The sequence below is a fragment of the Mchenga conophoros genome, linkage group LG14 (genome assembly GCF_057382185.1).
Source record: "Mchenga conophoros isolate Kocher_MC1m ecotype Shallow Benthic linkage group LG14, M_conophoros_male_GT1.1, whole genome shotgun sequence".
Classification (NCBI taxonomy): domain Eukaryota; kingdom Metazoa; phylum Chordata; class Actinopteri; order Cichliformes; family Cichlidae; genus Mchenga; species Mchenga conophoros.
The window spans coordinates 9,768,496-9,795,727 of NC_140539.1; the positions used below are offsets into that span (position 1 = coordinate 9,768,496).

The window sequence follows — 27,232 nt, forward strand, 5'->3', positions numbered from 1 at the left end:
CTTTGAAAATTGTTTTCTTTTTATCTTCTTTACATTAAAAGGAAACATAACTTATGTGCAAAAACTTAATGCTCATCTGTCTGGAGTATTTCACCAGCTCGAGGCTGCCGCTGTTGAACTCTCACGGACAGCTAATCAATCAGCAGTTGAGTGAATAGCGCTCACAGTGGCCCTTTGAGAGCTGGAGTCGTGTTTAGGGCCTCTAATCCGGGGCTTCCCCCAACTCCTGCTCTTCAGCAGGCAGGCGTTATACCGTGTGTCCCATCAAACACTCAACTATCAGCTTTTTACACTTTTCTTACTACAATATTTGAGCTCAGTGTCTGTGATATTCCACACATGAATATATTTGAACAAAGCTGGTGTCTTTGTTAAAATAGATGTTTAGTCCTACTAAAGCTCTTGCTAATAGAACGCTAAAAGCCTCTCATCCAAGAGGGGCACTCCACTGATTTTACACATAGTCTTCAGTTTATTCATCACAACGGACTCTGCACAGCCTGTGAAGTTTCTAATGAATAGGCTGTAATGCATACTCAAGTGAACCTTTTTGGGGGATTTAGGACACAATGGAGTTCGGTAAAAGAAGCTATCAAGTTTTAATATAGGAAGTGGAAGTATGTTTTTGTTGGCTGACCCAAAAGGAAGAGTATGTCTGACACTTCTGCCTGCCTTTACTCATTCTGTTATGCCCCCCTCATCCCATGATTTACCCAGTTTTATTAGATTTTCATGATCTACCTGTTTAATTGAGAAAATTGTGATTCAAATGTTGTCATATTTTATTGCAGCAAAATGGTGAAAGTATTGGTTATGTTCAGTGTTAATAGTGCTTTCATGCTGGGATCATCCGAACAAGTTAAAAACAGCAGGAAAGTGCGCAATTTAATTTAAACATACGGGCTCATGCAGGGTAAAAGGAAAAATAAATGACTTAAGCGATAAAAGGAAAGGAAACTAACCTGTATGACAGTCCATCTCTCCCTTTCTGTTTCTATATCTCACCAACAGAAGCTGCTTGTTGGGGATTTCCCTCATGAGCTGGAGGCGGATGACATGGATGAAGATGTTCCGAAGCGCAAGAACCGTACCAAAGCACGAGTAAGGAAACAGGGACATTTCAGTCTTTTCCACAGTAAATTACTTACTTGTTAATGTGGAAGAGCAGAATCAGGAAAAAACAAATGACCTAGTCTGAGCTCAGAGTTATCAGCTCTGAATCTGTGTCCTGTCTGTAAGACATAAAGGCACGCAGTGCTGGAGACGTGACAGTGTATAAGGAATGATTACTGGAAACTTCACATAAATGTAAAATATAAGTTAGAAATCTTTTCGTGCTTTTTCTGTGTACCAGACTTTGAAGTGAAGTGTCATTACACAAAACTAGAAGTTATTGCAAATAAATGCAAACAGATACAGTGATTAAAATCATGCTGGGAAGACCTCTTTTATAACATCTTTGATTAGATCAGACAGGTCTTTTTTTCCCCCCACACTCTTTTTGGGGATCCTATGGGAAGATAATCAAGTGTTAGCAATGCATTCTGAAAGTCACCACACACAAACTCTCTCTCTCTCTCTCTCTCTCTCTCTCTCTCTCTCTCTCTCTCTCTCTCACACACACACACACACACACACACACACACACACACACACACACGCTTACACATACACCAGGGTTGCTAATTGGAACTGTTGCTCCCCTGCTAGGTGTCATCAGCCCCCTCCTGCTGGAAGTGGAGCTTTACACTGAGAGCAGATGATTAGAATGCAAACGTGTGTGTGTGTGTGTGTGTGTGTGTGTGTGTGTGTGTGTGTATTGTGAAACACTGAGTGAGGAGTGTGCTGCTATGCTGTCTTTATTGTGTATGAGTGTACAAAACTTAGTACATAATAAGCGTGGAAGTTCAAACTTTTATGATTATATTACATGTATTTTTACAAGTGTGTGTGTGTCTGTGTGTGTGTGTGCTCTCTGCAGGCCTATGGTGTTGGGGGCATGAGAAAGAGACAAGAGCTGCCTGCCATTGAAGACAGAGACAAGCCTTATGTCTGTGACAGTGAGCGTCACATTTTCTATGGATTCATTTAAGTTTCTCCTTTCTCGTTTCTTCTTGCAAACGTAGATAAATCTAATATTATACACTGCGTGTGTGTTCCAGTCTGCGGGAAGCGCTATAAGAACCGCCCAGGGCTGAGTTACCACTACACTCACACACACCTGGCAGATGAGGAGGGTGAAGAAGACTCAGAGCGACACACGCTACCCTTCCAACGCAAGAACAACCACAAGCGTGAGTCTGCACTTATCTGTCTGTCCATTTGCAGGTTGTTGTGGAGAGTTTTCAGAATATTTGTATTCAAAACAGACTAAGTATAAAACATTTTCAGGGTCATACCAACCATCCTTCATAATCACAGCTGATTGCCTTGAAGTTACCCCAGTGGCATTAGGGATGGGTACAGTGCTGACAAAGCCAAGTCCAGTGTGCACTTGTGTGCATTTTATAATAAGATTTAAGCTGAGTTTTCAGCTCTCTCTTATTCACATTTTAGAACCTTTTTCAACCCCGGTCAAACAATGTGAGCTTCCTTAGTAGAAGAAAAAGGGGTTAAACGTGCATTATAGGACACACCACACCCTGCAGTGGGACTGAAAGTTTGCACTAGTTTGAGTCTGATGGATGCAGATTGTCACACTTTTGTTCTCTGTTAACTTCAAGTCTACAGCCCTGAGGCAAAGTTAGCCCTAGGGTAATTTTGCTCTTTTTCTTTTCTTGCAATGTTTAACCTTTCAGGGATTTGGCTGCTGTAGCCCTGAGCTAATGTCACTGTCAGACCTCATTCAAACTTCTACTATTACCACTGTATCAATACTGTATAGAAACTTTTCAGAAGTGACAAGATAGCTATTTCTGAATGTACAAATGCATCATTATAATGTAGCATACTTGCTATTCATAGGGCGGGTTGAGGGAACACCAAAACAAGCACATGATCATCAGTCATGTCAGTCGCAATGATGAATGTCTATTTGAAATAAAGCACAACCACAGTGTTTAATATAAGCAAAACAACAGATACATTTTTGTATATGTTGATTGTGTGCCTGTGATTTGTGCCTGCCCTGCTACCTGCTTTCAGAACGTGCACACACAGACCAGTCGCTGTGAGGTTCCTGCCACAAATCTGGGTTTGACAAACTTTAGCAGGAGCTGAAGTTGTTGCTTTTACATGTTTTATTTACTCCTGCAGCTTTGTAGGGTTTCCTGCAGCAGCAGGATCAATACGTGCACCTTGACAATGTTCATTTTTCAACATAATTATTAATTATTTCCAACACATAGAAAGGATGGGTCATGACGTGTGAACTGTTGATGTCTTCGGTAAAGTTCAAAACATTGTTCATAAATTCTCAATCACTATTTGCAGTTGTGATTTTATGAATAACTGTGAGCCTGGGTGTTTACTGTGACTAATCTTAGCACAAAAAGTGAGGACATTTGTTTTCGGTCGATCCTTTTGTTGTTGTAACAATGCTTGTCTAATCGATGCAATGAATCTTATACTGTTGGAAAGCCTGTGTATTTCCCCTTACATGGTGCCGGATTTGAAAATTAATTTGCGGGTTGAGCAGCAGAGTTGCCAACTTGCCAGGTCTTCTCTGTCAACGTCAAACAGCTTCTGCTATTCACTAGCTGGGACCACATCCTCATTTTAGGTTTGACAGCATTTCTAGTAGTTAATGGCAGATGGCTTGAACATGAATTGAGGCTGTGGGTAGAGGAAGGCTTCAGTGGCGGTGGCTCCCAGGCTGGGTAGATCCGCATGTACTAATGAGTAGTGAATGAACTGAAAAAGAGGAGGGAGGGTGGCGTAATATATAGAGAACCGGAAGGGTATGAAGGTGTGGTCCCAATCCTGAAATTCAGATGAGTTATCTCCTATTGACTCTTGTTTTGAACTCCTGGTACCCAAGATGGTGACAATTAGGAGCCTGATTGCTGCCTGATAGTGGTCAGCTGGTGTCTGCTCCAAGCATGCCAAGTTTGACTGATCTGAATAGGGCCTGTGGCATAGAGCAACTTTAAGATGATGCTCTGTAAAACCAAGATGCAGCATTATTTGGAGCGAGCACTAGTTCCATATAACAGTTGATATCAGATATAGGCTGTCCCAAGAAGACTGTGTTTCCTCATCCTGTCCACATTTAGGAACCGCAGTCTTCTACAGATTTACAGTCAAGGTGTGGAGGATGATTTGGCCGACAGCTCTTTACCCAGACAATCCAGAACAGACTGAACATAGCCACAGAGAAGATTTGGCAACTTTTTCATTAGAGCAACTCACATACTCAACTCTGCTGCTCAACCCACAAATTGTCCTCACAAACATGGCACTATTTAAGTGGAAATAATCAGACTTTTCAACAGTGTAAGATTTATTGGGAAGAATGGGACCAGATGGTAATAATGACAGCACATTTAACACATTTATTGTGAGATCAAGACAAATTAGATATGTTATCACATAGAGACTGTTTTGTGTGTTTCTGACAACATTAAAAAAAGAACTTTACACTTGTGATAGACTTACACCATGCCATCTCTCTTTATGATTTCAAGAGTTAAAGGTGCAATTCATCTAATTAAATTCACCAACTAAAAATTAGTACTTAGTCAAAAAAGGTCTAAGTCATGCATCCATTTCTAAGGGGCATTGGGAGATCTGACCAGGATACTGAAAGTTAGAGAAATGAAATTACCCAGACTGTAAAGGTTCTTCTACCCAACCATCATCTATTTTACTTAATTGTATACCTCAGCCTTTGCTGTGAATGCATATCAGTTGTTAATGAGCTTTTAACTGGCGCTGATCAATTTTAAAGAAGTGCTAGTTTACAAGTCATACTACAGTAAGGAACATTTCCATCACACTCTTTAGACATCAACTTCTAGTGTATGTACATTTTTTTTTACAGGATGCAATATGGCTGCAGCTATCAAGGGCCTAATGAGAATCTCTTAATGCAGTGGTCCATAATATCATGAGGTAGTAATGATGATAGCGCTCGCTAATGCCTTCAGCTCTTCTTGAAGAGAATGTCGACAGCTATGCTGGGTTACAGATGAAATGTTTTTTCAGACTGACTAAAGTATCTAAAACATTAACTAGCGTTTTGTGACATTCATTAGCTCCAAAATATGAACTCTAGTGTATATAGTGATTTTTTTCCCAATCTCACAACATTCATATTTGTAGTTCTGACTGAACAAAAAGGAAGTAATAACAATAAAAACAAAATGAAAAAATATGGGTAGCTGCACTGGCATCTTCCAAATTATTCTTTTTAACATTAGTATTCAAAATTTTGCAATGGATGTATGCATTCCCATTCTCTGTTTGTATGGTGTGTGTATAGTAACACAAACATTTAAGGTGGTGCGCTTAACAAACATTACACCCGCATTAGCAGCGCCTTTCCATAATGATGTTACAATTAAGCTTAAAGCACAAGTGTGGCCAAATGCTGTTAAAATGTCAGGGTTTAAGAAAGGAAATATAAAGTGACTAAACCCGCGTAAACACAACACAGTTAAAAGAACTTGAAATGCAAATATTTAATTCATTTTAGTTCAATTAATTTTTATTTGCATAGGAAACAAATAGAAACACCCTACAATAATACAACCCCCCCCCCCCCCCAAACAATCAGAGAACTCCCTGTGAGCAAGCACTTGGCACCAGTGGGAAGGAAAAACTCCCCTTTCAACAGGAAGGAACGTCCAGCAGAACTGAGCTCAGAGAGCAGCAGCCGTCTGCCATGACCAGTTGGGGCTTGAATATGGGAGATATGTAGTCTTGCTTGCTTGTGGCAGTTTATAACCGTGCTGCAGCGTTTTGGACTAACTGCAGTCGGCTAAGCACTGACAAATTGACACCTGAATAATGATTATTATAATAGCGAAGCTGGATCGCTCTCTTAACGTCTCCGAATCAGAGAAATTGCTTCACTTTTGCTAGTATCATAGATAGAAGAATCTAGTTTTAATGACTGTGTTAATCTATTTGTCACAAGTTAGATTATTGTTAAAAATCAATTCCAGGTTCCTCGCAAATGGTTTTTATAATTCCTTATAGGGACAATGTTGTAAAGGTTAAAACACAATGACCTCTGTTTCCTGTATGAGTATGAAAAAGGACTGGGCCAAGAATGGACCCCTGGGGGACCCCATATAAGCACAGGGTTATTGAGGAAGATGTAACCCCTACCCACATAGCAAGCTGGTCTAGCCTAGATCTGGTATCAAGTCGGCACTGCTGGCTGTCTTCTGGTGTGGTAAGTGGTATGTCATCCAGATATGGGCCAGGCCTGCCATAGATGGCATTGTCTATGTGATGGCATGCCATATCTGGCCCGATTGTGGTTTGGTTTATGTGGCCCAGGCTAATAGAAAACAGGTCTGGCCCAGATCTGGCATCAAGCTGGCACTTCTGACTAACTGGTGTCATGACAGAGTGTATGTCAACCAGATGTTGGCCAGGTCTGGCAATGATGGCACTATTTATGTTCCTATTTTCCTATTTTAGTTAGAAGACCCAAGTGCCATGTTGCAATACTATACTGCTATGGTAGCCAACGGTTCAAATGCAGGTTTGACAGGTTTGTGAGTGTACACTTTATCCACTACCTAGTGACGGTTTACTCATCTTTGCCAGTGGGTGGCTGTAGCTCAGGAGGTACAGCAGGTCACCTACTAATTGGAAGGTTAGTGGTTCGATCCCTGGCTCCTCTAGTCTGCATGTCAAGAGTGAGAATGTGTGTGCCTGTAGTTAAGAAGCGCTCAATTTCGAGGAAGTGTATGAATGTGGCATGTTATATAGAGCACTTTGAGTAATCTGGAAGAGTAGAAAAGCACTATATAAGAATCAGTCCATACAGAGTTTCGTCATATTACTTTTGCACTATTATGTTCCGGCGGATGTTGTTATTACATGGCTTGATTAAGGTACACATTAGGCTGACATCTGGGGCCAGAGCTGAAACTGTTCTGGGCCAGCACAGGGCCAACAGTGTGTCTGCAACTGGCCTTGTGCTGGCTCATGTGTGGGCCACATCTGGCAAACCAGATCTGGGCCACCAAAGGGCCGTCATTCTTTGTGGTATGTGGGCCATGTGTAAGCACATTGTGTGGGCCAGATCTGGGCCATACCAATTTTGCTATCTGGGTAGTCTAACTGTAAAACCTTTGTTGGTTAAATAACATTTAAACCATTTTCAGCACAATTCTTTTGATTCTGAAGAAGCTGAGAGATAAGAATACCATGAAATACAATATTAAAATCAGGGCTAAGGTTTTAAAAAATTACATGAATGAATACTAAAATGACAGAATCTTCTAGGTCAGTAATTTTTATTGTTAGGAGGTCATGTAAAACTTTTAAAAGCACAGTTTCAGTGCTGTGGTGTGCTTGAAATCCAGACTTGTAGTACTGTTACAAACTGAAGCAAAGTTGTAAAGTATGTAAGGTGTTATAAAGTTTATTTTAGCTCCTGCTGAAGCGTCCAGATCACAATTCTCAGAATTATATTCATTTTGGATTAATTAGACACCTTGTGAGTTCAGATGCAATGCAAATGCTTCCTTCCAGTGCAGGGACCAGTGAGTCCAGCAAAGCACACATTAAACAAGCTGATTATTCGACTTTAATGAAGGAATATTTTTTTATGCCTCATGCCATACTTTAATCACTGTTGACTCAGCCAAACTGATTTTTTAAAATGATACGGCTGCACACCTGGTTTGGCAAATGCAGTAAACTGTAGTTTAGAAACATTTGCACGCAATGTAAACAGGCCCATCACATTTGACAACTTCAGAGAAATCATGTTCACTGTCACTGAGTTTTCACTAATTTTTCATAGAAACCATTTAAACAGGAATGACACAGGTGTAACAAACGTAAATAATAGTCAGTTTCCTGTTGGTTTTCCAGTGAGGTTGCACATACAAAACAGAGCCCTGTTTCCCTAAAGCATTTTAAGGCCCATTGTAAGTCTGCTGACGACAGTCTTAGTAAAAAAGATGCCTTTGGGAAATGGAGCCCAGGCCCAGGCACTACATGAAGCAGTTTATTAGACTGCAGTCAATATATATGTAATTGCTTACAACTGTCTTGAACACATTATTGTGCATCATGAAAAAAGTCACACCTCTGTGGACATTTATTCTCTTTAAAACTCACCTTGGTTTCCTCTCATGCCACATTATTCCCTGTGTTATTTTTACCTATTAAATAAAATGAACTGTGAGAAGTAAGTGTGAAAATTATTGAAAACTGGCAGATTTCCCAAAGCTATAAAGGGGCCTTTTGCAAAATCTGGAGGGGCACAGGTTTGTACAGACATTATATGGCATGAGACTGTCCAGAGATCACTTTTGCAGTGTGATTCACTGAATGGTACTGTAGTATATGCAGAACGCTGCTGTTGGTGTTTGGGATCCCAAGCCTGCACTTAGCACAAGGCTACAACGACTCTGCTAAACGTATCATGGGTACGATAAGAGAGCAATAAGTGCCAATGAACAACAAGTAAAGCAAATATTTAGGTTTCTATGAACAGGTTGGGAATCAGGCCTCGACTCTTGATCCTGTCAGCTGCAGCATCAAAATTGCTCTGCTTTTTTTTCTTTGGCTATTTGTTCTCATCCCCCGGACCAGTTTTCTATTGCCGTGTTCGGCGTTCAGTGTTGTCTTCTGTGTGTGTGTGTGATTTGTTTGTTTTTTGAAGACTTCTTTTAAGGACAATAGCATGCATTTATCCTACGGGAGATTGTGTTTTGGTCAGTAATCATGAGTAAATTGGCTACAGTTGTTCACAAAAAAAAGGAAAAAGAAATAGCTGTGGACATTTGAAAGAAGAGCACAGACGAATCATCCTCTTTCTTTGTTCCTCCTGGTCTTAAAACAAGCAATTTGCTCAGAATAGAGCACACAGATAAACACACAAAACACACACATCCACGTTATCTGCACTGCAACAATGTCCACAGTGAAACCACGCTGCCTCAATTAATTGGCAGTGTGTGTTTTGTGTTTTTAAACTGGCCGTTTGTCTGACAGGACACAACAGTCCTTTATATATATATATATATTAGGGGTGCAACGATATTCGTATCGATATTGAACCGTTCGATACAGTGCTTTCGGTTCGGTATGCATATGTATCGAACAATACAACATTTGTAATTTATTTTATCAATTTTCCTTCTGACGATGCTGTCTGTGTGGAGCGCTCAGTGAATCTGTGTTCGACTACTCCGCCTAGGCTGCACTGTTGAGCGCAGATCCACTGAGCGCTCAACACAGACAGCATAGTCAGAAGGAAGAGCGCAGGGCAAGCTAGCGAGACAGAAGTTAAGCTCTCCTTGCAACAGGCAAATTGACCCTCATTCAGATCTGGCGTTTGGAATTATTTTGGTTTTCATGTGACGTATGACCCTGAAGGTAAGCGAGTCATGGACTAAAGTAAAACAGTATGTTGGATGTGCCATGCAATGCTCAATTACATTGGTGTGAACTAGTGTGTTAGCGCAGTTAGCTCGTTAACTGTTGGCCATCTAGCCCCATGCACGGAGCGATCGGCATTAGCTCGTTAACGGAGATTTGCCGTGTTGTGGCGTTAAGGTCATTTCAACGAGATTAACCTGAAAGCACTAGTGGGAACACAACGAATATGACTGCACATTTACACCGACATCATCCTAGTGCAAAGACAAAAACAACAAGCATGCTACTAACTTTAGCCGAGTCATTTAGACAGCTGTTAGCACATGATTCTCCTTATGCTGCTGAGAATATAGCCCAGAAGAAGCGGATAGTATAGCTTTTATTTTGGAAAGAGCCATTTCTCTGTAATAAACTCTCTTTTCCAAAGATGAGTGATTCCTCAATCAGATACAGGGCTTGCAATATCGCTAGCCCAACGTCCCGGGGCTAGCGATTTTTTCAGTCGGGCTACCAAAATCTATCTCTTCCCTGCCCGTCGGGCTATTGTAGGAAGAAAAAAAATATGTGTATGCTTTTGCATTCTTTCAGAAATGTAGCTGGGTAATTATGTCATTGGCATCGGTGAGCCACTGTCAATATGTGACATATTGAAGTCGCGTTTGAATTTGCGCTTGTTTTTTTGCTTTCACTTTGCAATTGTGCGAACTGTGTATAGAGAGCGACAGCACTGATCTGTGAGTGATGATAATTTGTGCACCAATTCCTCTGACATCGTCTTATTAATCGTTAGCTTACTATGCAAACATGACAAGTGAAATCTCCCGCAGCTTAAACATGTGAGAGGTTGATCGTGCAGAGAATCGCTGAGCTTATGTGAGTGCGTGTAAAAGCATTTCAGTTCTGCTGAGCCAAATAAGACAGGTCAGGGTGAAGAAGTGACAGCCAAAGAAAAGCTTACCACAAAACGGAGAAGTTATGACAAATCAGACTATAAGGCAAAAAGAAAGTGCAGCTTTATGGTTTCATGGACAAAATAATTTCTGTGGCTGCAATATGACGAGCTATATAACCAGGGCTGCACATAAGTGGTCCGCAGGTGCGCATTCGCTGTCAAAATAAAAAACGCGCACAAGGGTTAGGGTTAGGGTTAAATTTAAAAACTGTACTTTTGAGTTAAAATATATATTTATAATTTTAATAAATGACAAATTAAAAATGCATGAACATTGTTTTTTTGTATCGAAAAGTATCGAACCGAACCGAACCGTGAATTTTGTGTATCGTTGCACCCCTAATATATATACATTTCTCTCTATATATATCTTTGTGTGTGTTTGTAAAATGTGTGTGTTTGTGTGTGTGTGTGGCCAGGCTGCAGTATTAGGTCTCTCCAGTGGAGGAGAGCAAGAGAGACAGCATTTGAATTGTTTAATATCCCCCATTACTCCCTCCCAAGCAGTCAGAAATCACACACATGGTCACGTGAACACACACACACACACAGTCAAATACGCATGCACGCACACGCGGCTCCAGAAAACCCAATCTTCTCTGCTGAAATGAAAAAGAAAGCTTAGCCTTTTGGTTGGTGTGTGTGTGTGTGTGTGTGTGCTTGTGTGTGGGTGTGTGTGTGTGTGTGTGTGTGTGTGAGAGAGAGAGAGACTCCAAATGCACAAGTGCATATGCATTTGCAAGACTCTGTGAGTGTAAATGCATTGATGTGCGTGTTTGTGTGTGTCTATATATGTGCACGTGTGTGTGTGTGTGTGTGTGTGTGTGTGCGCAACATTTTACATTTAACCAGTCTGCCAAGTGCCATGGAAGAGGCTCCACCACCCTCCACCCTCCATCTTTTGGTATATTGCCACATATGTAATAATATTAATACGGCTTCCCTTGAATGAGAGCAACCCCGCATGCATAATTCATGCTATATTCTCGCTGTCTAGACACTATAGCATGTATGCAGCATCCCTGACACACAAGGGTGAGCCGAAAAACACACAAACTTATTAGAGAAACTATAAAAGTCTGTTTGGGGTTTTTTTTGGAGCCTCGCCCCTCTCTGCTCTCTCTGTTTTTCCATCAGCGTGATAAACGACAGATTACTCCACGAGGAGATGAGCTTTTCCTTCCCTCTTGCTCTGCGAGTCCATCTTTCACCACTTTTCTTTTCCTCATCTTGCTCTGCATCCCCCCTGCCCCCCCCGCTTTCCATTCTCTCCATCCATCTGCTTTGGCTTTCCTTATAATTAATTTCTTTGTTTGTGTGTACCATCGCTAAAATCAACCATCGTTACTAACCCTCCACGTATTCCTGGATCCTAGCTGATATACTGTTTACTCAAAAATGAGCTGCGCCATTAAAATTCATGACCGCACAACATACTATGTTTCTCTTTCTCCAAACAGGAGAAGTAGTAGAAGAGGCTGGAGGTTAGAGGGAGGGAGAGCAGAATATTGAGAGGTGGGGGTCTTTTTTTGGCATTGGTGTGATGGTTGGAGGGCTGGGGGTAGGAGACGGAGATGAGAGGGAGGAGGCTGAGGGGGGAGAAGTAAGGGGGGATGTTTACTTTAGAGGTCGGCCCTGCACTGTCCACCTGAAAATTGGTTTTGTGGACTTCAATAGAGAAAAGCAGGAAAAAGAAGAGCGAGACAGAGAGCGAGGAAGAGTAAAATAATGGGAGAAGAGTCGGGATATAAGATGGGTAGATAAAATGAGAATTACCCAAACAGAGCAAAACAGCACCTGTGAATATGGGAATGGATGACTGAGTGAAATAAAAGAAAAAACAAAAAGAGAAGGGGGGGGGGGATGTGTGGGAGGGAGTGGGGGAGGGAGGAGAGGGGGACGGGGGTGTAGTTGTCATTAAAGCCTCCTCTCTCAAATCAGAACTGAGATTCAGAGGCCACTTTATCTGGACGGACAGACGGTCCTACGGTGTAGAGCAGCAGGGACACAGAATGTGTGTGTCTGTGTGTGTGTGTGTGTGTGTGTGTTTGTGTGTTATTAAAAAAATGCACCTAACTCACGCACATGCATGCCCATGAATGTGCGCACGCCTCTCTGTGACACTGAGCTGCGTGAGAGTGCTGTATGGCCAATCACGCCCAACTCCAAATTTGTCTGTGTGCGTGTTTGTGTGTGTGTGTGTGTGAGTGAGACATGTAATTGAGCTCTTTGAAGGTCAGTATCCCTCTGTTCCTACTCACCATTGTTGGTTGTTGTGGTTTTTTTCCCCACTTACATTTTTTTTCTTGTGTTTCAAAATGGCCTCCCCGCTCTCCTCCTGCTCTCTGCAGGCTGAAGCGAAGCAGGAATTTTGATCAACCAAACACTGAGAACCTGAAATGGCCACTACCCACTTTGTGTCTGTTGTCATTCAGCTGTGCTCAGCAGTGCCCCCCCCCTTCTACTTCCATCTGTCTTTGTCTTCGGAATATCGGAAAAGGTGATTTGAGGTGTTGGAAGACTCCGGCAGCTCTCGTGTTTGTTGCGCTGACATTTATAGCAATGTCACTGGGCAGATACAGATGTGTGTCTCTACTGGGACTAGATGGGAAGTCTTTGCACTAAATGCTGTTTGCTACCAAAACCTGACTGTAAGTCCTAGGGACAAAGTGGAGCAATGGCTTAATGTTTCATGCACTCATTTTGTCTATGTTTAAATGCCCTTTGTGTTTAATAGACTTCTGATTACTGTTAGCTTCATCTTATAAGATTTTGAAGCATGTCTCCTAAATTTCATTCATGGCCAGAGGTTTAATTGCATACACGGTCAAAAAAACAAAAACAAACCCTCCAACACAGTTTTAAAATTTTTCGTGTTACTTTTTTCCGGATATTTTTTCCCCCTTCTTTTAACTACACATAGAATTTTACAGTTTAAAGAAATGCCCATAAATTTTTGTAAAAAAAAAAAAGACATTTTCCATGTTTTTCCAAGATTTTTTAATAGTTTTTATTTTAACAGTCTCATGACATTTTTTGACATACTCTGAAAATGCATACTTGTGATTCATCTTCATGGACACAGTTAACCCCAGTTTTTTTTAAATTAATTAATTTTTTTTTGTCTCATATCTCAGCCCGTTCAGTGTATTGCATGCATATCTATTGATTTACGTGCATTCACAGGAAGTGATGTTTTATTAGCTTGAAAGGGGCAAAAAAGTCTGCATCTGGAGACTGTACCGGTTGGTGGCTTATTAAGTCATTTCATCTGTCCCCAGGAACCACAACTTGAGTCCCCTGGAATCATTTATAGACATTATCTGCCGTTACTTTGACACTTCGTTTGTTGTTTTGTTAAATTTAGGCACTAAAAACTTCTCAAGCTTAGGAACCAGAGCGACTCTGTTGGGTTTAGGCAATGATGCTACTTGTTTAGGATTAGAAAATTTTATTTTTTGCGCAGATACAACAGATGATCTTAACACTGTGTTCCCTTGGTTGACCTGTCCTCTCTGTGGAGTTTAGAGAACACATGTGGTACAGCCAAAAACCTACATCCTACTACATCAAAGATATGAATCCTGTGACAGGTAAAACGGGAAATATATTCTCCATTTACATGAACAAATAGATCATTTCTCCTGATTATCTCATGTTTTGGAATAAGATCATGCTGGCCTAAACACATTGCTGATTTTAAATTTCAATCCAAAGACTAATTAAACTTGAGTCATGTCCTTTCAGTTTGATTTAATATGCAGGAAACATTTACGTTAAATTTGCTACATTGAAACAGCAAAGACATAAAAATGAAAAAAAAAATGATCTGATTATAAGACAAATGATAAAAAAACATCTTCAAAAGTAGCTGAATATTCACCGCAGTGCAGACAACTTCATTAAACTGGAAAGGCTGGTGTATATTTTTGTGTTGCTGGTGCATCCATCAGTACATTGTGTGTATTTTCACATGTGGAACCAGCATTCACTGCTTTCTGGATGTGTTCTGAACTTTTCATGTACTCGAACGTTCCTTCTCAGCTTTTGATTGGTTGATTGTTGCCGCTGCTGCACGGCGCAGGAAAAAGGAAGGGAGAAACGGCTGTTGCCTAGCAATCCGGTTGCCATGGATACCGCCAGGGCTCCCTCCTAAAGAGTACACTGTTATGTACATTGAAAAGAGAGAGAGAGAGAGAGAGAAAGAGAGTGAGAGATAGGTGGTAGAGGAGGAGGGAAGGAGAGCTATGGAGAGAAGAAGAAAAAGGATGGAAGGAGGGAGAGGGGGAGAGAGAATGAAAGAAGGCAGGGTGGAAGAAGTTGAAGTGGAGGGAGAAGGAGCAGGAGGGGGTGCAGAGTTCATTAAAAATAACATAAAGAATGGGAGAGAGACAACAGACAAAGAGAGAAGCAGAGCGAGAAGCAGAGAGTTAAACAGACTGAGAGAAAAAGAAGACGAAGAAAAAAAAACCCTCTTCATGATTCATCATATAGATCCCCCCAGACAGTTGGAGTGGTGAAGGCAGGGTAATATTGGAGTCTGCTTCATTTGGTATTCTGTCTTAAGATGTGGTGTTGTGGCTTGCTGGATGGTTGTTCTGTGGTCCCTCAGTTGTCTTGGCCATGTTTGGATAAGCCTCCCACACTACCACACCACAACCCCTCCCCTACCACCGTGCCAAATCCACGCTCACCCTCCATCCATCTCCTGCTGTCTAGTTTTCTGTCAGTGAATGGATTTACCGCAGCCGTAAAACTTGAGCGCCACGTCACGCTTGTAAATTATTGACGGAACAATGCAAACATTGGAAAGAGCGAGAAGTAAAAGGTTTGAGGGATGCAAACTTTTTGCACTTGGTCTAAACTACAGCGTTGTTGCTCCTGGGAAGCTGCCAAGCCCCCACGTACAGTAGCGAAGCCACTTGCAGCTCTTGTTTGTGCAGAATAAAATTCCAATTAGAAGTTAGCACAAGCAGCATTAAATGCAAAGATAATGTCACCACTTACAGAAACTCACACTCTTAATTTCAGTGTTGCGGTGGCACAACAAAATACAATCTGTGCTCTACTTGTTTTGTCAAATTTTTGCTTTTGTATGCATATCTATTCTTTTTTTTCTTTTTTCTTTTCTTTTTTTTACCCCCGGTTGGTCATTTTTGACATTTCCGTGTGAGAGCGCAGGGCTAACATAGTGGACCATGTGAAGTAGGGCCCAATTCAAACAGGATTTCACAGTCACATTCCCAGCTGGCTCTGTCCCTGGAACAAAATAGGATTAATAATTTGCATTTTAACTCTTTGCGGACAGGGACACAAGCCACGGAGCGATTCTTTGTAAGAGCGTGCGTGTGTGTGTGCACAAAGTTTTGCACGCATCGGCATTTCCTGCGTGTGCGCGTTTGTGTGTGATTTCTTTACATGCATGATTTATGGGGTGGTAGTGTGCGTCTGTGTGTGTCTATTTGCTAAATGTGCACATATCAGAATACTGCAGAGCCCGACGGATTGTACGCTTGTGTGTACGTGTGCCTGTGTGCCTGTGTGCCTGTGTGTGTGTGTATCTTTGTTCCTGTGGGTCAGTGTGATTACAAAGCAGCCATAGATCAAGTTTTATTATGCACCAAAACTGTCTCTGTCCTCTTTACTTTGCAATGTCATCTCTGAGAGCACACGCTCACATTGCACACACACAGAAATGCATGCATCCAGTCCCACAATGCATTGGGAGTTACGCAACCTGCTGACTGGACATGAGTAAAAGTGGTGCTTGTGTATGTGTGGTTGTATAAGAGTGGGGTGCAAAAAAGCAACAAAAAAAAATGGGGGGAGAAAACAGAATAAGAACAGAGCATGATGGCACCGATGCAGGCACCAGTGTGACAACAGATGGATTGCAGGAAAGAGTTCCAATTTCCTCTTTGAGAGTAAAGCAGAGGGGGGAAAAATAGAGAGGCCAAATAAGGAAGAGGGAAACAAAAAAAAACAGAAGAAGAAGAAGCACAATGAAGCAGAGTGAAGAGATCGAATCAGAGGCAGAGGGAGCAGCAGCAATAATGAGAACGCATGAAAGTGCAAGGAGGAAGACAGGGGGAGAGGATGGAAGAAGGAGGGAAAGTAGGAAGATGGAGAGAGAGCGAGAGAGAGCGAGAGAGGAAGGAAGCTAGTGACTTTTCATCTGTGACTGACGGTTTCCATCTGACTGCATCTCTGCCTCGTTGTCTGCATAAAAAAACCTCTGAAAATGTCTTCTTGAGCATTTGGGATTTTGCATCTATGTGAATGTAGTCTGACGTGATTTGTGCCCTATATGTTGCTTGTTTCTTTTCCCTTTGTTTCATGGAAAAACTGTACAATATCTCAGATTGTAATTGCATGTGTGTGCGCGTCTGTGTGTGTGGCTGCAAGGGGTTACAGAGACTCTCATTCATCACATTAAAGAGAGCAAGAGGGGGATGGGACTGAAACTGGACGGCAAAAGTTATTATTAAAAAGGCTTGGTTGTAAATCTCGGTGTGCGCGCGCGTGCGCTCTACTGTATGCGTGCGGTCGCGGGTGTCTTTTCCCGCGTTGTGTATGTGCGTGCATGCGCTTCTCCCGAGAAGCTCTCCTCATTAAGCAGCGAGACGACAGGAGTGCAGAGTGTGTGTTTTCACACGCCGCTGCTCCGATACAACAAGAGACACTTCTTCTTTTTTCTATTTTACCTCCATTCCTCCTCTCTCCTTTGTGCTTCCTCCTCCTCCTTCTCATCCTCTTTTCTCTTTCTTTTTGCCTCATCTGTTCCCAAAATCCTCCCCTGCTCCTCTCTTCCCTCACCTTTGTACCTGATCCTCATGTCTTCTTCCCATCTGCACCTGCCCTACAGGGGCGTTTGCTGCCTTCGGTGATCGTAGAGACCAGACAGACGCCTTGATGAGAGCATTCAGACATCACTTGTTAATTCCCGTCTAAACCTCAACCTTGATTAATCAAGTTTTGTATTTTTGTGACAGTGGTATCCATGGAAACGCGCATTTCTTTCTCAATGGCCGAGCTTACCTTTTTGTGTATCTGCACATAACGGGGGTAGGACAGAAGAAGATGAAACATCATATTAAATTCAGTCAGTTCGAGCAGATGTCATGCCAATACCATGCTTGAATGTGCTGAATAAAAAAACAAAGAGGAAGGAAAAAGGAGTGAAATTATGAGAAAATTTAAAGGAAAAAGTGAGGTGGAAAAGAGAGTGCGAAAAGTCAACAGGTAGGCCTGTTAGCTTGTGTGTGGGGAGGCCAGGGTAATTCCCTTTCGGATGAAAGCGCTAAATTAATGAGGCTTCCACTGTGGTCAGCCAAAGAAGGAGATTATCAACCAGTCAGTCAGGCTGAAGCGCTGGTTTCATGTTAGCGTTGGAGGGAAATGGGAAAGAGGGGTGAAGGAGGAGGAAGAGACGCTGGAGGTGTAAGTAAGAGAGAAAAAGAGCAATGCTGGGGAGAAGAATTCAGGGTTAATTTGAGCAGCGCTCACAGACACAGAAGTCATGATTTCTTCATGGCGCCTTTGTATTTTTTATTTCCTTCCACCATCCATATGATCTTTAAATAAGGAGTTAAAGAGCATAGATTTCTTTATACTATTTCCATTGCATGTGACTGCAATAAACAGCAGCAACAAAATGATTTATTGAAATGTATTCTCTTTGTTACTAACATTTATTTTCTCTTTCTTCTTTAAGTAGTCAAATCAAAAGGCTCAGATTATCTGAGAAATACATTACCACAAAGGTGAAAACAAGATCTTTTATGACTAAATAACCTTTTTAGCTTGTTTTTTCAATGGGCAGTGATGTGCATCTAAAAAGATGCTGCTTTTCTTGGTAATGCATGCTCTGGTGAGGAAGCAAAACATGAAAAAGCAACTTTAAAATAACACCTTCTCCTCTTTCTTTGTGAGAAATCCTCAGTTTCATGAAACCATTAATAATAGTATTAATAACAATAATTTTAAAAAAGCAAACATGACAAAAATAACTTTGAGCGAATACAGTTAGTCTGCAAAAAGTAATGTGACACACCTCAGCTGTGCAGACACAACGGCGTGAGGTTGCTTGGAGGGCGAAAAAACACAAGGTTACCGAGGAGCAGCGTGAAGGAGGAAAGGAGAGAGAAAACGAGACGGGGTGGGAGAGAGAAATTATAAGCACGGGGATGGGGAAGAATGGGGAAGGGTAGGTATTGTAGCAGGGGAGAGGAGGTGGGGGTGAGGAGCATTTGAGGATTCATCTCTTGCTGGATAATTCCCAGGAGGATCTTTCTCCAACACTTGAAAGCTGTGAAGTGTGCGGTTCTGCTCATACTCCTCCTGGTAATTGGAAGAGGAGGGGAGGGTGGGAGGGAGGGAGCGAGGGAAAGGACAGTCAGGTATAGGAATGAGATATGGAGGTAAGAAAGAAAGGAAAGGAAAGGATGGTTGAGGCAGGTTAAAATTTTGGAGATGGAGGTGAAGGGAAAAAAGGGGACAGGTAGGGAAGAGCCAACCGCACTGAGGGGTTCTGGAGGAGGAAGAGAAGGAGAAGGAAAGGTACCTGATGATTGCCAGTCTTTTCAGTCTTTGGTATATATCTCTTTTATTTTTGCTCATTAGCTCAGCCCTCTTTATTGTCTCGCTCTCTCTATCACCATTCTCTCCCTCCTTCCCTCCCACCATTTGCCGGCAATGGCGTGTCTGTGGTTGCAGGCAGCTTCTGAAACATGGCCACAGGCGTTTAATCATTGATGAGTTTTTTTGTCTACGCAGGCAGGCCAGCGGGCAGCCCCGACTCACTCACATGCATCAGGACCTGCTGATTCACTCTCAGGGGCCTCCTAGCACACACACACACGCAGAAATTCAAAGGCAAACAAAGATCTGCACGTGCACACCCAACTACAGAGACACAGATGAAATACAGTTTGAATGTGTTGTGTGTGTATCCACATGTGTGTCTGTCTAGTTTATCCCGCCAGGAATTGTGAGGTCCAGTCAGCAGCGGTGAGCCCAAATAAAAGGATTGAAGATAAAAGCAATTTATTTGACCAGAACAAGAAGACAAAAACATGTTTGCATTGGCTCCAGGCCTGCGAGCCACATATGTCTCTACAGCTTTATACATCCTCCTGCAGTAAACATCTGGCTGCACTGGTTTCTTTAGAAGTAAATACACTTAAATAGCTGCGGCATCCTCATCCAGGATCATTGCGCTCTTGATCGACTGTGTCCTGTGCTTCATTTTGATGGAGCAACAAATCGTCACACGGTTTGCACATGTGGCCCAGGATCAACACTAGCATGTGGCAGCTTGAATTAATTGGTCCAGCGCATTGGTTCAGACTGGAAGGTCTCTATAAGTATGGTGCTAACACCTTCTGACTTTTCCTCCAGTCTTACCATACCATGCTTGACATTTTTATTTACAGTGAATTCGTAACAGGGCAGCACCGTGGTGCGGTGGCTAGCACTGTTGTCTCACGGGAATCAAGAATGCCCACCATTTGGTTGTAGCCTTTCTGTGTGGAGTTTGCATGTTCACCCCGTGTTTGTGTGGGTTCTCTCTGGGCAAAGACTTGCAGGTAGTGGAGTTATTTATTCATTTAAAATTACCCATTGATGTGAACGTGAGTGGGAATGGTTGTCTCTCTCTGTTAGTCCTACGACAGACTGGCAACCTGTCCAGGGTGCACCTGTCTATCATTCTGCGGCAGCTGGGACAGACTCCAGCCACCTTGAACTGGATAAGTGGAAGAAAATGAATGGATGGATGGATTTGAGACATAGCAGGACAATGACTTATCACTATACATCTGTGGGTTGAAAACACTTGTACAAACATTTAGATGAGCTGAAGCAAGCCTCACCACTCTGCTGCTATTCTGAATACCTCTGGGAGCTATTTGGACAATTATTGTGAAGTACTGTCTATTTGTTTTGGACATAAAAATTACATTTTAAGAATCTCCAGTCAGTTCTGATCCACTAAAAAAGTTTGCCGTGTTTGTTCGATAAAAGGTTTTCTAAAGCTTTTTTTTCCCAAGCAAGGGAAATTTTACCACCATCTTTGCTCTTGCTGTGATTTTCATTATATGAATGTTATATGTATTAAATGCATATTTACTCGCTGGGCCCATGTCCTCATTTTAGGTTTGATAGCATTTTAGTAGATAAGGTGAGGCTTAGACATGAATTGATTTGCCGTTTGGGGAAGGCCACGAAGGGGACTGGTGGCAGCTCTCAGGCCTGGCAGTTCCCCATGTACTAAATAGAAGTGAAGACGTTAAAGAACTGAAAAGGAGAGGGAGGGTGGGGCACGTGAATGAGAACGAACAGCTTGTAGAACTGGAGGCGTGGTCCCGCTCCTGAAATTCAGATACTTTATCTCCAATATATGAATTTAGGATTCTTTGAATGGGATGTCTGTCCCTGATAATTTTTCTGAATGAAATACCTTTGGTCATCAGCAGCGATCAAGGATAGTGCTAGCCTCAGCCGTACTTTATTTTGCTAAGTGGCAAATATTAGCATGCCGGCATGCATAGCTAAAACAGGGAATTTTCGTATGCCTGGGCTGTGTTCAGATTTTTTTCCTATGTAACAGACAGCCAGCAGTTTACAGTAAGCAGCAAGTATAATGACATGGTGGGAATTTTATGATGATTGATGAATTATTAATAGCTACAAAAGCACTAAAACATTATGCTAACATGCTAGCACACAGACATGATAGGTTTCTGATTGTAATATTAAGCCAAGATAACTGCCTCCACCGCTAGACTTGCTGTAATGTACTTGAAAATGTAAGAACTGTATTTTTTAATATTTATTTAATTTTGGATAAAATGTAATTTTACCACTATTTAACTGCAACTTGGTCAATACTATAGTAAGAAAAAAACAGATGAATATATTGGTGATTATGATTTTTTTTGTTGGCGTTTCATTTCATTAATTGGATCCACAAAAAAGACCACACTGGCTGGCTGATGATTTTTAATTAAGGGGGAAAAATAGGGCAGGACATATCTGTCTAACCTTTGCCAGCACACCAGCCTGATGATGTGCAGGTAATTTTTTTTCTTCAATTAAACTATCATCATTTGAAAAAGCTGACACCAGCAGATCTCATTATATCACCACTGGCAGAAGAGATTATTGAGAAATGTGAGGTTGCAGCCATTTATATTGAAATGCTAGGGGACTAGATAGACACTGTTTTACACATACAGTAAATCTACTGTCATTGCTATCTCTGTTGATAGTCGATAACCCAATATAGATGGTAGTATTCATGATTCTACAATATAGAGTATGAAAGTGCATAACCAGGCTCAGAGTTACGGTGCACAGTACTACACTGATCTCATGATATAGAGCCTACTGCTTATGGTTTTGCTGTAGCAGACACAGTGCATTATTCCTTTCCTCTCCCATGTGTCTGTCTTTATGTTTGCCAGTCTCTCATCTTGATCAGGACTTTTTTTTTATTTTTATTTCTCATTGGGGATTAAAGACGTACCCTTTCGAGTAGAAACCCAATCTCTTCCTCTCACTCCACCTTCCCCTTTCCAACATCAAATTCCATCAAATTCACCCTCTCCTCCCCTTTCCGGCCTAGCAAGACTCCACCCTTATAAATGGATGGATTAATGATCTCTCATAAGAGCACAACCACAGTATTGCTTATAGTGCTTTTATTTTCCTGCGGGATGAATGGTTTTCCACTTGAGCTTGTATGTGTGTGAGTGTGTACCTGTATAATCCACTCTATTGTATATTCACCAGTGCACCAGCCTGGTGACTCACTGTGAAGGACCCGTCCGCTGCATTACATCTTTGAGACGAAAGCACACATACAAATAGTCTGCAGTGGTTATGTGATTGCTTCCATTAAAATGATTATGCAATCAACAGTAGTGAGACAGGCAGGAGACAGACAGACAGGCAGGAAGACCAACAGTCAGACAGAGAGATAAGGGGTACGTGTGGATCATACACACACACACATACAGTGATACTTACAGTATATACACAGCACTCAGGCAGGCAGGGGGAATTTCTCTTTGTTAATAATTATTATGAAACGGCTTCACATGGAGCACTTGCCTCTCCGTGCTCAGCATGATGGCAGGTCTGTCCCGGCACCCCCCAACACATGCACGGACACAAGCACACATCCACAAGCACACGCACACATACACGGGAACACACGGTCTCTCTCTTTCTGTCTCCTCTGCTCTCCCTCCTCCTCCACTCCTGAAAATATTTGCTAGACCCCAGGGGCTCCCAGCGGACGTTCCCTTCTGTTCGGTCCCACCCTCACTGGGTGAGCCAGTGTTTGGAGAGTCCCAGGCTCCAGAGCAGGCCTGCGTTGGTGCTTATTTTACCAAAGTAAATATATAATAATGAGTGGTGACCAAGACTTAGTTACACGTCTGCTTTCTTTTGCTTTGTTATCTCATCATTTTATCTCTAATCACTCGTATTCTGTAATACTCCATTGACCATGCTTCCCAGCACACCTCAGTGATGGTTGCTTTGTTCACCTGATATGACTTTTATAGGTTTTCCCTCTTCAATCTGTCTCACTGTCGAGAGACTGATACAGCCTCTTCACCCCGAGGCAACATTTCATAACACTGACTTATGAATTTACACTCTTGCTCTTCATCCTCTTTTCCCCAGGAGTCCAGTTGGAAGAAAGTTTTTCTTACCCCCTTTTTCTTTTTCTTCTCTCAGCCAAGAAAGCAGCGGATGGCTCAGTCATTGCCAACGGCTACTGCGACTTTTGCCTCGGAGGCTCAAAGAAGACCGGCTGTCCTGAAGACCTTATTTCCTGTGCGGACTGTGGACGCTCAGGTAGGGCACCACTGAAGGGGATGATTGGCAGAATGGCTGTTAAGGCACAGTTTTAATACATTGAATTTCTTGGCTTAAGATTTCATGTTTACTACTTAATGTGGCCCTATTTTGCTAATTTCCAGATTTTTATTCTTGAACTTTGTAGCTTTGCACAATTGGCAGTTCAAAATAATCATTACTTGTCGTATACTGAACCTCGGTACTGACCAAGTTCATTCATAGTTTGATACACTCCACTTCAACTCCCCTCCCTTTTAAGGGCACCAACTCTTTAAGGGAACTTTCTTCTGATTGGCTGCATCTTATTAAGAGACTTTTTAATCACGGGGTGGGTGGGGCTTCTGTGCTTCAAATGACCTTATAAGGGATAACTTTATATGACAGAAAGTAACAAAAAAAGCACAATAGGCCCATTTTAAGTAAAATAAAGTTTTGATTCTTTTCATTAATGCTTAAAATGGACCATACCAGTGTTTTTTGTTTTAGCCCATGTAATACAAATGATGTACAGTAAAACTAGAGTCCTTACTAGCCATTTGCTTCAGTGTTTCAAACTGCAAGTGATTATCTTTAATTACACTACCTAAAAATCAGTTTGCACAGACTTGGATATAGCTAAGGAAAAGTAACCACACTGAAACCTTAAAGTAGTGGTTGCCCAGACACTAAAGTGGTCACAATACCAAAGAACACAACATTAATACTGGTATCATCACAACATGATTGTCAGTGAGCTGATGGCTTTTCTTTTAAAGAGTTACTTGCAAAACTCAAAGAGATCAGAAGTTTTCATATGTTCATCATGAGCATGAATGTCATGATTTCTTTGAACCGTGCTTTTTCCAGGGAATGATTATACAGCACACGTTTTTTTATAATTTTAAAAAACAAGAGCTGGTTGCACAACTTGTATTGTTTTTCGGATTTTCTCTAATCCACACAGGGTCAACAGTATAGGTAGAGGCTCAAATATATAAATACACCCACACTAATCAATTTAAAGCCCCTTTTCCATCAGTATCTACTTATCGACTCGGCACGGTTTGCCCAGGTTTTCAGGGTTTTCCATTAGGCCATAGGAGCTGGTACTTTTTTAGTACCCACTCGGCCGGGGTTCCAAGCAATCTGAGCAGGTACTAAAATCTAACGTCATCAGTCTGCATTAGAGATGGCACGATACCACTTTTTCATGTCCGATACCGATACCGATATCATAAATTTGGATATCTGCCAATACCGATATGAATCCGATATAGTGTTTTTTATTCAATAAAACTGTTTTTCTAATATCTTGCTGCTTTTTGTATAAGTTCATACTCAAGTTAAAAAAAACCCCACTAAAGCCATTCTGTTATACCTGTATGCAAAAAATACACTGCACCCAAAATATTTCATAGTTCAGCAACACTGATCAATCTAATAAACTTAAACCTACTCCATCCTCCCTATTCTGGTATTTTAAAGAGTAAGCAACCTAACTAATAGGGTTCTAAAACACCCAGCAAAAAAAATAAAAAAAATAAAAAAATAGGAAACCACCCACTGTCCACCTCATGATGCTTAATTGACGTAATCAACTTTAATTTGATGCAGTGTGAAAAAAAAAAATGCACAGAATTGTTTTTGAAGAATAATTAAATAGATTCAACATCTTTCTTCAACAAAATTGCAGACTGCACAGATGGTACCTTCCCAAAGGAAAAAGTACTATAGCTTACTAGGGTATATTAGACTTAATAGTTACTATATACAGTAATGGACTTCTATACATTTTACATCAGATTAAAACTTTGGGTGTAAGATTCGGGTAATTATTTATTAAAAGATAGACATTTTAAATGAGAATAAGAAAGAAAGGTATGTCTTTGTGCCCCCTTTTCCCTGTTCATGCCCTATCGGCCCCCTTGGCTAAACTTTCCTAGATCCGCCCCTGCACAGTTACCAGCCGTCAGCTATGTAGAAAAAGATCCTGGTGTAGAAAGTAATATTAAATAAATTCTAACAACAGATTATCAAGCTTAAACGTGCTGCTGTTATTCAGCCGCTGGTTTCCTCTTTCTGGCGCGAAGTGGGCGATAAACAAACAAGAGAGACGGACTCACGACAGAAAAGCCGATCAGCTGATCATTGATCAGTTTCATGATTGAAGTAGTATTGAAGAGGGAGGGAGAGAGAAGAGGCAGTCGCTCCATATGTCGGTTGTTAAGCTTAACGCGGGAATGCTTTACAAACATTCAGAGATGAACTTACACATTTGCTTTACTTCTCTCTGGGATAACTTCCTCGGAGATGAAATGCCGGATTGGTAGCGAGGCTACAAATACACACAGCTGCTCTATCACGTGATGCATACTGCTGCCACGTGCTACGGTTATGATCCGAGTTATGCCATGTCGCAAGTTTTGTGAGGTGCTTTTTCGATATTTAATGGATCGGATTACATTTTTTATTTCTCTCCGATATCCGATCCAGTAATTTATGTCAGTATCGGACCGATACCGATACGTAATATTGGATCGGTCCATCTCTAGTCTGCATGCCACTGATTGGCTGGTCAGTAGCATCACTTGATGACTCGTTCACGGAAATGAAAAACGGCATTTTTTAAAACCTGGCTATGAGGGAAATGGCTACAAAAAACAACGCCGTGATCCCTGAGTCTGACGAAAAGCCACAGACTGAGCAGCAGGTATATTGTCGCCTTGACGTCCACCCTTTGTTGTAGCATTTGTGTTGCTACAACAAAAGGTGTCAAAGCGGGACGCTCTGACACGTTGCTATGACGACAACCATGCATGTTAGGTAATATTAGATTGTAATAAAAAAAACAGTTGATCCGAGTCGAGTCGTGGTGATCCGTGGTGAGTCGATTATACTAACAGCCCCAGAGCATGATGGTACCACTATCATGCCCAACAACTGGTATAGTGTTCTTAGGTTTTGTAGCAGGGGCATCTTGCTTGGTCCATTTTGAGTCCATGGTGATGTAAAACTTGTTTCACTGTGGACCATGACACTGGTGTTCCAGCAGTTTCTAGTTCGTGTGTCAGGGCTGAGCCTTGGTGTTCATAGGTTGTTCCTGAACATCGTAATCAGTTTCCTCTCATCTGATGGTGACAGTTTGAGTCTTCTTCCAGAATTTAGCAAAGCGATGACACATCCAAATAACTTGTACTTGCATACAATTGTTTGAACTGATGATCCTGGAGCCTTCAGTTGTTTAGACTCCAAGACACCTTTCCAAGCTATGTAAAACAACAGTTTTCCTTCTTAACTCTTTAATGAGTTCCTTGGATTTTCCCTTTGTTCTGAGTATTAAGTATCTGAGTATTCACAGTGAGTGCTGTCAGACAAATTCGTCTTATGCTGGTGAAGAGAAACTACCAGTTGTAGACAATCATGATGACTATTGAGTTAATAAGATAATGGGCCTTGTCAAGTTAAAAGAGCGTAGAACCTTTAGCAGCACTTATTAAAAGATTTAATTGAGTGTATGTATAATTTTGACCCCATGTGGATTGGAGAAAATCCAAAATAAAATCAAACTTGTGCAAGTCAACAAAGATGTATGCTGTGCAATCATTCCACCCTAGAAAACAAACACATCAAAGAAACCATTAAAAGACCTAAATAACCATCACATTCATGCTTCTGACCACAAGTTTAGCTGTGAAAAGAGCACATTACCTCTTATAATGATGGTAAACAATGATGCAATGAGAAAACAACAGCATCACTAGCCAAAACTAACTGTGGTTAAATAATAGCAGATTATTGCCTTTCTCTTTGATGTAATATCTCATGATTATAAGTCACTGGAAGTTGAACGCTGTATGCAAATTGATGGAAAAGAGTGGCTCTCTGGAAACCAGAAAATACATTGAAAGCAAACAACTT

General features: G+C 41.5%; 1 protein-coding gene across 1 annotated transcript in view; it reads left to right on the forward strand.

The window, feature by feature from the left end:
- The window catches only part of dpf1 (double PHD fingers 1), a 55,592-nt gene that overhangs the window by 18,774 nt on the left and 9,586 nt on the right, over positions 1–27,232 (forward strand). The window contains exons 6-9 of the mRNA XM_085245092.1: positions 1,012–1,101; positions 1,982–2,060; positions 2,163–2,294; positions 23,213–23,332. Of these exons, the coding sequence (XP_085101218.1) occupies positions 1,012–1,101; positions 1,982–2,060; positions 2,163–2,294; positions 23,213–23,332 (421 nt within the window). The remainder of the gene's footprint in view (positions 1–1,011; positions 1,102–1,981; positions 2,061–2,162; positions 2,295–23,212; positions 23,333–27,232) is intronic.